Raw genomic sequence first — 13,506 nt, 5'->3', positions numbered from 1 at the left:
CCTTCCTGCAGGCCCTCATCATGGTAATCCCCCAAGCCGGGTAGAGATCTGACAAAGTGTGGCTCATACAGACCCATTTCCCTCCCGAACCTTGATGCCAAGATCTTCGTCAGAATCCTGGCAACCAGCCTAGAGAAAGGTCTACCCAGTCTGGGCCACCCGGATCAGGCGGGCTTCATCCTTAACAGGCAAGCCTCAGACAGCATGTGTAAAATCCTCCACGTGCTAAACTCAAGGGTGACCCGAGACGAAGGGGCCCTACTGCTGGCCCTGGATGCAGAGAAGGCTTTCGACAGGTTCAGCTGGGCATTCATGGGGGAGGTCCTATCAGCGGTAGGGATGGGCCAGAGGTGGGATGGATGGCGGCACTATACTCTGCCCCCATGGCCGGGGTAGTAGCTAATTGGATGGAATCGAAGGCCTTCCCCCTAGGGAGAGGGACAAGACAGGGTTGCCCACCATCACCCCTGATATACGCCCTGGTCATGGAACCCTGGGCGATTTCTGTGCGCAACGATGAAGCTATCAGCGGAGTTCGGATAGGTGACTCCCACTGCAAGATTAGTTTATTCGCCGATGACGCTCTCCTTTACGTCACCAAGCCATCACAAACGATCCCCCATGTGTTACGGGGCTTGGTGCGCTACAGGGATCTCTCAGGGTACAAGGTTAACCTCGGCAAGTCGGTGGCTTTTATAGGGGGGTCACCTGACTGAAAAAGAGAAAATATGTGGAGGACCTCCCCTTCCAGTTGCAGAGAGACTGGTTCCGATACCTGGGAGTCCAGATCTCAGCCAACTCGACTGACCTCTTCTCTAGTAACTTTACCCCACTATGGACAGATGTTAAGAGACAGAGGTGGGCGGCCTCTGGGTGTTCTTGGATGGCCAGACTCAATCTGATCAAAATGGTAGTACTCCCCAAGTTGCTGTTCCTCTTCCAGATGCTCCCCATCCAGGTGCCCAAGACCTTTTTAAATTCAATAAAGCGCACCTTGCTCAGGTTTCCCTGGGTGGGAAAGAAACATAGGATCTCCTACGATGTATTAATGAGACCCAAGGAAGATGGAGGGGTGGGGTTTCCAGACCTCGACACATACTACAGGGCAGCCCAGTTGAGGATACTTGTCTAACAGTTTAACCCTGGGACAGAAAAGCAGTGGGTGGCCCTGGACAATAAGTTGCTCGCCCCGGTCACGCTCGACGAATGGCTATGGGCTCCAAGGGCACAGGTCCCCCGACGGGTTCTGGACCACCCGGTTCTGGGAGTCCTGTGGGCACTCTGGAAGGAAGTTACTATAGATGGCTCACAACCTGGCCATCCCCGTAGAGTTGCATTTGGGCCCCGCCGTTCCTAGACAAAGTGGCGGAACCAGCCGCCTACCAGCGGTGGTATGAGGCGGGCCTCGTCAGGGCGTGTCACCTTAGGGTTGAGGGGTCCTTCATGCCCCTTCTAGACCTTGGAGGCCCTGGGGTTGGGCAGACTGTCACCATTCCGCTACCTCCAACTCAAGGGAGTTCTCTGAGCCCTCATGGAGCAACACCCTCAGGAGGGACCTAACAGACTTTGAGAAAATGATCATCTCTACCCAGGGTTCCAGGGGGGTCATATCCCGTTTATACAAACTCCTCTTGTTCTCGATACCGAGGGACCCCCCCCCCCCCCAACAGCACGGTCACAATGGGAGAAAGATCTGGGAGAGGGGATAGACAACAAAAAGGTGGACGAAGATGTGCATCCGAGCCCACCGCTCAACGACCTCCCCTCAGTATAGACATCAAGCACTAAAAGTTCTACATAGGTGGCATTACCCTCAACAGAGGATTTCCAGAATGAGCCCGGGCTACGACCCCCACTGCTTGAAATGCCGCAAAACAAAAAGGCGACTACATACACATGTGGTGGACATGTCCAAGGGTACAGTCATATTGGGGGGAAGGTCCTGTCCTGGATCAAGGGGGTAGACGGAGTCTGTAGACCCCTATGCCCCTGGCTGCTCCTCTTTGGGATTGAGGTTGGAGATGATCATGAGGACACCCAGGGCCACATGCTACAGGTCATGCTGGTGGCGGCCAGGTGCTGCTTGGCCCAAAAATGGAAGAACCCACACATGCCCAAAGAGAAGGAATGGGTCACCAAGGTTCGGGCGATATATGACATGGAGTTTCTAACACATGTTCATAACGAATCTAGATCCAATATTGAGGAACTCTGGCTCCCCTTTTTCGAAAAGTATGAGCGCCCGACCTGAAGGGAGAAACCTAAGCCCGTGGAACTGCCCAGGCATCAGGGCATGATGTACGTGGAACACCACAGACACTAATCAAGTAACACGTGATCTCCCTAATGGGGCACCACCAAATGGAGCCCATGACAATGTGTGCACAAGACCATTCGACAGTCTGGGTCTGAAAACTCTCTCTGTGGGCCTGCAAGGCAAATCTGAAATTAACGTTCGATCATCGGCTATGGGGGTGTGGGGGGTAGGGGGGAAGGGTTATTGTTAAAATGTTCTTTTGGGTAATGCACATGGTTTAAATTACTTGTTTGATGTAATAACCTAAAAATGGCAATAAAACTATATTTGTGGGTAAAAGGGGCTCTCTCTCTCTCCAGGTTAAAAAATCAAGTCCTCAAAATCCAGCAAAGTTGCTGGAGGTCTCGAAGGCGGAGGGAATTAGCACATTTCTGAGAATTCTCCCCAACATGGAGTCCGGAGGATCTTCCTGGAGCTCGGGTCTGACTTAAAGATGACACTCGATTCTGGTGTTCCTCTCCGTGGCAATCGGTTCCTGCAGCAGCAGAAGTACAGCCAGCTCCTAGAGGATTTCCGAGATTGTCTTTTGGTCGATTGGTCCCACTAACCCAAGGGGAGAAGTCGTCCTTTGCAGGTCTTCTCTAGTCTAGGCGAATTCGGAGCTTCAGCACTGCAGCAGGGCTTCACCGGGCAAACCAACGGTCCAGGAGTTGCAGCAGGCGTTGCTTCCAAGTTCTTCTTTGGGTTCCTTCATCCAGTGGTCGACTCTGCGTTCCAAGCAAAACAAGCTCGCCATTTGTGCAGGTTTCTCCCATTCATTCACAACCTAGCTGTCATTCACACAGCAAGGTGGCTGTCCTCCAAGGACAGCCCGCCAGCCAATCACTTTTGGGTGCATTCCCGTTACCAAGAAGACTAAGCACAGGGAGTTTCGGACACCTCCCTCGCTTCCTGGCCTGCCAGACACGCTGGAGCCAGAGGCGGGCTTCACTGGTGAATCCCGCCAAAGACAAAACGAACAAAGGGACCAAACCTGGTTTGGGGCGCAGAGCAAATCTCACGAAGGACCTTTCCAACAAGAAATGTCAAAAAAGACGACCGGGGACATTATGGCAAAATGCACACCCATGGGTGTTTAACTGCAGCTGCAATTGCAGCCCGCGGTAGAAACACACAATGGTACGAAAAGTAAACCACTGCCACCAGCCATAAATTGTAGACAGGGTAACAAAAATGTTAAATGAGAAACTAGACAAAGGGGATACTAACCCCTCCATGAGCCTATTGTAAGATAGTGTGTGCGGGGTCTAGAAAGTTACAAAATATAAGTAAAATCAATTTCCCTTCACTCCTCTTGGAAACAGTAGTTTCACCAAGAGAAGGTATTGAAACCTTAGTGAAATCTAAGAGACTTCCCTGTGCCACTGCACTGAAGGTGCTGTGTCTCTCAATGTAAAGATGATGCCTATGGAGTTTGTCAGACTCCAAATTCAAAAGAGAAACAGGGTCCAAATCACAGCAAAATACATGAGTGGGAAAAAGGTCTCTTTATCCTGGCTAGAAACTAAAAGTCCTAAAGTCCAGCAAAAAGAGCAGGGGGTCTGTAAGGTAGAAGGTAATTAGCACATTTCTGAGAAATTTCCCTAACACATTACCATCCTATGGACTTTTTTACTATTGTGGCAACTCGAAATTGTGAGAGTGTTGTGCACGGATTGAAACAGTTTCCCAAGTTGTTTCAACACGAGTACTTTACCTGCAGCAGATACATTCTGGGGTGAAACATTGTGACCTTTGGGCACAAGACCCCACTCTTCATAGGGATTGGGCTTCTGAAGCTAGGGCATATTTCATGAGACTTGGTTCCATCTTACTGCATCATACTCATTTTAATATGTTGTCAACAAATGCATTTTAAGAACCTAGGGTGACTATGTATTATTGAGTGTTGAGCGATGGTTTCACCTGCTAATTTCATTTGTTAGTGTCTGTTTAAGGCTATCATGCCCTTCTAAAATCTGTCCACTAGGCCAGATTCTAGAAATCCATCTTAACAAGCAGGTAAGGCAAAGAATAAAAGGGAGCATCGGCAACTAAATCAGGCAGACCCAGAGCCTTCCTCTTTAAAAAAAAAAAAAGATCTCTGATCTTCAGACCAGAAAGCAAATCAAACTGGCAAGTAATCTGTCAAGATTCCATACCAGGAAGAAATTGCTACCTCAGTCAACCAAGTACGAAATTAAATATTATATGAACATTCTTTAAACCTAAGGATTAACCCTTCTAATAAGGGCACAAACACTGTCTTTCATTGTGCAAAATCTTTCCTGATGATCCATTCTAAACAAACCGAATGGTGAAACACGTGTAGAGATACTTTTGAGATACTTTTGAGAAAGATAACGAGACACTTTTGAGAAAGACAATATTAAGAATAAGAATAAACGCATGATACTAGCAACAAACGTTAGTTTTTCATTTCTCTCTAAATCTAGCGTCAAACAAAGGAGCCAAACAAATTCAAGTTGGCGCAAAGACAATTTATCCCAACATTGTGTTTACAAAAGAATAAAGGGGCTCAACCTAAAAAGGTGTTAAGGAAGGTCCAGAGCGGGGATAGGCTAGAAAACAGACAGGAGAGTGGGGAGTGCCCCCTCAGCCTTTTCCAGTTGACATTTTACATGCAGCCATTAAAGAGTGCAGACAATGGGTTCAAACAAGAGGAATGATGTAGATCATAATGTTTCATAGCTTCTTTTGCACACCAATACAGTAACATTTGAGTAGAAAGATTCAACTTGAGAGGTCATACTACAAGGGAATCATTTGTTAAATGCCACCACATCACCTTTTAAGTAACCCACCCACTAAAGCAGTCCTCAATTTAGTAGATACGAGGATGCCATAAGTGCAAAGATAAAATGTCCACTATGTTGAGAGGGTGTTTGGCATCCTAATGTGAAGAATCTAGTCCCATGGCTCTTGTCCAGACTAGCTCCTAGCTGCAATTAGATAGAGCTTGCCTGGAGCTTCTTCTCTTTGAAACAAATCAAGTCCTTGAGAAATAGCAAAGATAGACTGCGAGCATGGTGCTCATTGAGGGCCATGATCCTCAAGTAGGCTGTGAACAAAGGTTGTTGCATGTCAGAAAAATGCCAGTATCCAGAATAAGTCACGTATAACTATAATGCATATGCCTTTAACAATGATGGTTAATTCTGCAATTAATTATATGAGCATCACAAGCATATGTAAAATGACTTCTCAACATTTACATGCAGATTACAGCTCACAAGTGAATGCTCAGACGCTGACACTCTTTACAGAGATCACAAACTTCTTCAGCTGACGTTAACAATACGTTTTCAACTTTGAAGAATATTCTGCATAGACAAAGGAGGGCATAATGCGAAGAATGTGTACAATAACTCATTGGAGTTGCAAAGTTTATATTGTAAAGTCATTAACATTATGTACTGTCAAGGTAGGTAGGATTTGAACCTTGGTGTACAGGTTAAAAGTGCTCTAGGTAAGTACATGTAATTTGCCCTCAGGCCTGGCTCATCAGATATAAAGCTCTAAAAGGGACAGAAAAACATGACAGGTTAGCAATCTGCGGATTAGGAAATGTGCTTACATTTTGTTTTATTGTTCTGAACAGTGTAGCAAAAGCAGAAAACCTGAACCTTTTGAAACAATGTAGGGAGGTAATATGTAGCCAGTAATAAATCTGTAGGCAAAAGTGCAATTGAAAAGAAACCACATGAGCTTACCTGTTGGACAGAACAAAAATGTTTCTGGTTCTCCCAAGTACTGAAATATCTCATTTGTTATTGAAAGTTGGGCATGAGCAAAGGAGCTGAACACCTCTTTGTCTGCTGGACACATGTTGTGGTCAATATCGTCAAAGAGTAATGCAAACGACCGACAGCCAAACTGCGTAACCTGAAGAGTGGGAAAGACCAGGAAATGTATACTTTTTTAAATAAAAAAACACAAATGCAAACTTCTTAAATCATTGCTAAATTGAAGATGACATTAGGTACATGATATTTCATGTGTAGCTGCACCGTTATTTACAGCCACTATACATTTCTGCTGGTGCAGCTGGATCTGGAACACAAACTCTCTGTGGAAAACTGAGTATTACTTTAGGTCGTTTCTGTAAAATATTATTGAACAATATGAATACACATAGGGTATTAAGACATCAACTCTACAAATGCTAGCCAATCACCAGGATCCCTTGATGTAGCAACTATCAATTCTATTTGGATGTCTACTTGAGATTACAAGCACTCTCCCAAAGATGGCAAGGAAAGGGGAGTTAGTCAAGATGTAGCACTAACAACAAAGGCAAGACTCTTTCAGTTATAATTCCTAGATTATAAATGCCCTTATTACAGTTATGGAAGAAGGGAGGGAGGACGAGATTTATCAACTGTCAAGCATATGTTGGTGCAGGCTTCATTTTAGTTGGGTTCAGAATGTCTCGAGATGTGTCTTTCAAGCTAAACCATTGGTGGATTCAACTGCAATGTCAAAGGTCAAGATGTGCAGGACCAAGTGAGAGTTGTGAGGCTGGGGATGGAATGGAGTTGTATCGGCTAAACCAGGATTAAGTCTTTTGGTAATCAATGCCAGAGAATGTCTGGCTTCGGAGTGGCCGAACATTACTTACCATTGAGAATGTCCCTGCATCAAGGCAAGTATAGGACCCAATGTTAAAGAGGAATCAGATTCAGAAACACACTGGTGCCTTTCAAAGTCCAGTCTGAATACAGGAAAACATGTGGTCAGGTATTTCTAGCAATTTCCAACTGCTGGCAGTTGTGTCCTCAAAGTTCAGAGGTCAATGGTGGCGGTTAGTGTACTCTGGTTTTGCAGCAGCATTTGGGCGGTGACAAAGGAGAGAAAACAGTAGGGTTGGGATGCACGTACAGAGTCCCAGCCAGGTAAAAAAGGAGCAGGCTAAGAAGAAATCTATTAGTATGTACCACAGTGTGAGTATGATGAGACTCCTACAACAAAAGACACACGTATTGCGTGTAGTTAACTTTGACACATATTAGAGACACACATAAAGCAACACTGAAGGAGCACCAAACGTATTATTGTTGCAGTGGCAGAGGTTATAGATAGTGAAGTGTGGTATAGGCCGTGTTTAGAAGTAGTACACAAAGCTACGTTTCCAGTTAGGTGTTAGACGAGAGCTGAAGGCGGTGAAAGATGGAGTCAGAAAGGTACTGTGATAAGAGAGAGGCCAGCGCATTAACATGAAAGTGTCACCATATTGAATATTAAGGCCTAGTACACAACAAACAGAATAGAAAGCAAGCCCTGTTGCGGAGATGTGGCTGCATTTAGCTTAGTCCTAAGACAAATCCCTTTTTTCCGTTTGTTAGGGAGAATTCTCAGAAATGTGCCAATTCCTCGCTACCTTACAGACCCCCAGCACTTTTGCTGGACTCTAGTTTTTAATTTTTAACCTGGAGAGAGTGAGACCCTTTTTCCCACTCTCTCATGTATTTTAATGTGGTTTTGAACCCTTTCTGTTGGTTGTGAAGTCTGACAAACACAAGCATACCTTTTTAACATTGTGTCATACAGCACCTTCAGTGCAGTGGCACAGGGAAGTCTTTCGGTTTTCCCAAAGGTTTAACTACCTTCTCTTGGATAAACTGTTTCCAAGAGCAGTGAATTGAAATTTACTTTACTTACATTTGTAACTTTCTAGACCCAGCACACACTATCTTACAATAGGGTGCTGGAGGGGTTACTTAGTATACCCTTTGTCTGGTTTCTCATGTAACATTTTTATGTTACCCTTTCCTCGATGAATGGCTGGTGGCAGTGGTTTACTTAACTACCGTGGTGTGCTTTTACCGCGGGCTGCGTTTGCAGCTGCAGTAAAGCACCCAAGGGTGCCATTCTTGTCAAAATGGCCTGGCCTTTTTTTGCCATTTGTTTGTGGAAAGGTCCTTTTTGAGACTTACTATGCACGCCAAACCAGGTTTGGTCCCTTTGTTAGTTTAATGTTTGGCAGGATTCACGAGTGGTGAATGGTGGGGGCAGGAAGCGAGGGCGGTGCCCGGTGCTTAGTCTCCTAGGAGACAGGAATGCACTCTTAGGTGATAGGCCGGCTGGCTGTCTGGCAAGGACAGCCACCCTGCTGGGTGACTGACCGATAGGCTGGAAAGAATGGGAGAAACCTGGATAAAAGGGCAGGCTTTTTGGCTTGGAAGGCAGAGTTGACCACCGGATGAAGGAATCCGAAGAACAACTTGGAAGAGACGCCTGGTGCCACTCCTGGGCCATTGGTTTGCCCGGTGAAGCCCTGCTGCGCTGAAGCTCCAAATTTGTATCGACAGAAGCATGCAAGGACGACTTCTCCCCTTGAGTTGGTGGGACCAATCAACTCCAAAGTAAGCCACCTGGACATCCTCTCGAAGCTGGTTGAATTTCCACTGCAGTCGCTGCTGGAACCGAATAGCTAGGGAGAGGAACACCAGATTGTGTGCGTTGCTTTTAAGCAGTCCAAGAGCTCCAGAAAGATCCCCCGGACTCCCAGGAAGGAGGACTGACCGAGCCCGAGCCACCTCAGAGCGATGGACTCCAGATGCAAGAAAAACCCATCTCGACAGCTAGGAACCGCAGTGTTGCTATTTGCAGTAGACGCAAGGAGCTGCAACACTGAAGTGCCACTTGTTTGAAGATTGCCAGTTGCGGTCGGTGATCGTCCCATTGCAGTGCAGGAGTCCCCAGAAGTCCTCCCTCTTGTCCCCACAACATATGCCCAGGAACAGAGAGATCTGCAGAGCTGCACAGGAACAGAAGCCATCTGCTGCACTTTTCTTCAACCTAACGGTACTGTACAGTCTAAGAGAACTTAGCTCTTGTTGTGTAGCCTCACTTGTCCTCATTGGAGACTTGTTGTGGTTACCTCTGTAGAGTTGCTAACAGCGTATTTACCTCACAAGCCTAATCAGCTTGTGGCCCTACTTTGATTTCTTCTTATTCTAGAAAGACTTCTATAACATTGTGCAAGACATTTACTTACCTGCAAGAAGTGCTTCAGTTCACCTTGACTTTTGCTAACTTAATATTGGCTGGTCTGGCTCCCTGAATGACTTCCCTCCTCTGCTTGTGTTTTTGCCTTCCTTCTAGGAAAAAGTTAACTGACTTTGCATTGTTTTTTTTTAAAGTACTTACCTGATTGAGAATAATTGTGTGAACACTTGTCTTATTCTGAAACCTCTTTTCTTTGACACTCCTCTCAATAATATTCTAAATGCAACAGTGATATATTAATGTCCCCAGCACCCTAACTATTGAAGTCACCTGAGGGTGTAGGTAGTGTCTGTGGGTCATCCTAAATGGAAATTTGCTGATTTAGAAAAGTATATTTTGTAGTATATTTGTGTGTTGCTTTATATTGCTCCCTTCGGAAGAAGACATTCAAACTGACTGTTAAATTAATAATTGTTTAATCAAGAAACCTTGCGTGTAAGAGTTTATTTGAATACTTGTCACTGTGAATCTCTGTGCAACTCCCCTACAGCTCACATTGGCCCCGCTTGAGATAAGCCTGGCTACTCAAATACACCACCAACCTGTGTAGTACAGACTTATACCAAAGGTTGGGTTCCTATTGCCAGGAGGTTGTTGTAGTGCACCCAAAGGATAATGCATCCAATCTTGCCTAACACCGTTCATCATGAAGGAAGCCGATTTCAGAGGCACCCGCGGTGCACAGATAAACACTAATTGGCTCCAGGGCGGGAAATTGGAGGGAATGGCATGTTAGCTGTGTGGAGGGCAGGTAGGGATGCACCCTTTGCAGGACAAATTCATGAGAATAGGGCATGAGGTCTTGTGATGCCAATAGTACAGGCAAAGATTTTGAGCACTACTGCCCTCGCCCAATGAGCAGTCATACCATATGAATTACAAGTAAACGCATAACCAAAGCAAATAAATCCATGGAATTCAGACTCAAGAGTCAGGTCATTCCTGGGCACCTGGGGTTTGAAGGCCATAAGGGGGATCCGTGTCTGGAACGTTCTGTGATGGGAATAGGAGGAGCAGAGGTGATGCCAATAAATTCAGTACAAGGTTAGGGGTGCAGCTTGTGTGTCCTGCAGTGTCTGGTATAATGAGAAGGCCTATTGTCTTATCAAAGCAGAGTTTGCCTCGTCAGTTTACTTTGAACGTGTCTGAATCGGAGGTGTGCACATGACCGTCATGATTTATTAAGTGTCAATATATTCAATGGTCAATCCTGAACCCGGATTTAATATTGATGGTGTAGAGGGCCACGTATGTGTGTGGTCAATCAGTCCAGGGACTATGGGGGTGGGGGGTCATTAGCATGTTTTATAGGTGGTAGCCAATGAGGGTGGTGGGAGAACATTGCAACCTGAATGGACCACTGCTGGGGTGTGTCTGTGCGGCTAGTCCTGCTATTGGAAGTTTCGGCTCTTATCTGGATTTTAGGATAAGAAGAGGACCCGTGCACCCATTCAGAGATCTTGGAGTAACCTGAAGGAGCCAAGGCTCCTGTCCAGCTCCGAGACCCGTGAAGAGACCGGAGACCCAACTGATTAAGCCTGGCAACCAACTTCTGCGGCTGTCCTGTTGGAGCCCTGTCTTGCTCCTGAACTTCAGCGGTCCTGCGAAGGAGCCGAGACCCTTGGAGTGGAGGGAACATCCATTCCTGACGCCTGCAGAGTGCCTTGAGGAGAAGAGCCATCAGAAGTGTCCCTGGGCCAACCAGTGGCTGACCAGCTCCGAATTTGGGCTACCATGCTGCCAACGGCACCATTCCACATTGATATGATATTGCATGTGTAGCACGCATATACACAAGTGTTTCAAGGCACATTGAACTTTGGGGATCCTCAGCTTGCCCTACAAGACTCACCTCTGCGAAATGTCAACGTCCTAGCATCAAAGGGACCCGAGATAGAAGGGAAAGTCAGTTAGGAAAAGTTTTTGTGAACCACTACACAACTAGGACTACAGGTGTAAGCAAAACCAACCTTTGGTATAAGTCTGTAGTACATAGTTTTGTGGTAGCTCTGCTCTTATCTCAAGAGGGAATGTGAGCTGCATTTTATTTTAAAATGTTTTCATTAGCGTTGATCTTGTACATCACCAATTCAGTGTACACTTAACAGCATTGGTCAACGTGTACGTAAAAAAATTGAAATTAACAATAACCAGTACAAAAACAAACCAAACAACCAGGCTTCGCTTGCTAGGTGATCGTGCTGGGGCTCACAGCCCGCCTAACAGTTCAGGCTCAAGGAACCTTTGAGCTGTGTACTGACCAGTTCTGTCAGGTCTAGTTGCTCAGTTGCTGGGGTTCAGGCGCTGTCAATCTACTGCATTTCCAGTGAGCAGTAGTCACTCACGGGGGTTTGTCGTCCGATGGGTGGAACATGCCCCAGATTAAGCCTTCCAGTCCTCATATGCAGGGCTTGCCTCGCCTCCAAATTTAGCCACTCCCTCTCCCCATACAGTGGTTTCTGCCCCTGTCCAGTGCGCTAATTCCCTGTGTCACTTGTCAAACTGCGGGTTTCACTACATGCCTCACTTTACTTATTCTTGGGTAGGCCCCCAGGACGCACTCTTTCGAAGACCAGTCATACCTCACCACCCCGCTCTTCTACAGGTCTGTTGTATTTTGAACCAGAAATTATGTATCTTAAGGCACCCCCAGAACATGTGCAGCCATCCAGCCCCTTCTGAGTTATACCACGGTCACAGGGTGTTTGTGTTCTTACTGAATTTGGCTATCCTGTCTGGTGTTATAGATCTGTAATTGGATTAGTTTGAAAGAGGCGTTTGACACTTCTCTCGGGGGGGGGGGAGGGGGGGGTGTGGGAGCAGGTATACTAGGATTCTCTCCCATTCCTTTTCCGTTATACTGTCTCCCAGGTCCACCCCCCACTTCAGCTTCAGTGTATCACTTTTAAGTTTGGGCCTATCCGCTAATTGAGCATAGAGCCTGGACACTGGTTTCCATCCATTCCCCAGATTGTACAGTAGTGTTAGTAGTGGGTCAGTCTCAGGTTCTGCCGGCCACTTTTTCCATTGCGCCCTAGCCCCCTTCCTGGCTCTCCTATACCACAGGAATTGGCCTTTGGGTAGGCCTTCTTTCTCTACCATGGACTCAAATTCTCTGAAGGCCCCATCTTCGTATGTGTCCCCCCCCCCCCCCCCCAGGTGTAAATGCTGTGTCCTTCCCATTTTCTCATAAGGGCCAGGTCTGAGCGAATGTGAGCTGTAAGGGTGTTACACAGAGGTCTATAATTACAAGTATTCAAATAGACTCTTATACTCAAGATTTCTTGGTAAAACACTTATTAATTTATTTCACAGTGAGTTATAAAAGACATTCACTAGAAGGAGGCAATCTATATCACACAAAAATATACTTCAATATTTCACAATATCAGGTTATGAGGCCTTTAAACTACTTTGAAGGAGGAGCAAAATGGCATTCAGAGCATCTGAAGTAGGAGCAAAAAACGCATACGTTAATAAAAACGAATATTACAGTTACTCGAAACAGTGTAAATAGTTTGAGTTCCCCCAGAGGAGTTGATTCAATGCAATAGGTGAGGCCAAAGTCAATGGGCTAAAGTCTTGTATAGGATAAAGCAGGTCTACAAGATAAGAGGAAAAGTAATTGCCAAAGTTCTCAGTAGTTCATAAAAAAGATTCATATGTTGGGTCACAAGAAGACTAAACCTGAAAGTTGGCAAAGTTTCAAGCACTTTCGCAGTGAGAGGCAAGTTCTCTCGGTCAGGTTTTCACAGTACCTTACAATGAAGAAAAAGATGCAGCTGAAGAAGTCTGTTCCTGGCAGTTCCTGCAGATCTCGCTGTTCCTGAGCCTCAGTCGTGGGGACAAGAGGGAGGACGTTGGGGTATTCCTGCACTGCCCGGGGACTGGTCAAAAAGCTGGCAAAAGCAAATCTTCAATTCCGGTAGCTGTAGTAAAGCACAAACTGGTGTCCTTCTCCCTGACTATTCGGTTTCCTGCAGCACTCTGAGGAAAATACAACCAGTTCCGAGAATGGTATGCAGGTGGCTTAAGACTTGATTGGCTCCACCAACTGAAAGGGAGAAGTCGTCCTTGACCTTGGCGATTCGGACCTGCAGCAGGGCTTCACCGGGCAAACCTCTTCCAGTTAGTCTTCGGTTCTTTCGCTCAAGTGGTCGACTCTGCCTTCCAAGCCA

At 46.1% G+C, this 13,506-nt stretch overlaps 1 protein-coding gene across 1 annotated transcript in view; it reads right to left on the bottom strand.

Moving 5' to 3' along the window:
* Window positions 1-13,506, bottom strand: part of OGA (O-GlcNAcase) — an 867,474-nt gene that overhangs the window by 595,154 nt on the left and 258,814 nt on the right. Inside the window, exon 5 of the mRNA XM_069611624.1 lies at window positions 6,031-6,202. Within this exon, the coding sequence (XP_069467725.1) occupies window positions 6,031-6,202 (172 nt within the window). The remainder of the gene's footprint in view (window positions 1-6,030; window positions 6,203-13,506) is intronic.

The sequence above is a fragment of the Ambystoma mexicanum genome, chromosome 8 (assembly GCF_040938575.1).
Source record: "Ambystoma mexicanum isolate Mex_15411 chromosome 8, UKY_AmexF1_1, whole genome shotgun sequence".
Lineage (NCBI taxonomy): Eukaryota > Metazoa > Chordata > Amphibia > Caudata > Ambystomatidae > Ambystoma > Ambystoma mexicanum.
The sequence above is the reverse complement of the archived record's forward strand: the minus strand, read 5'-3'. Positions and strand labels throughout refer to the sequence as shown.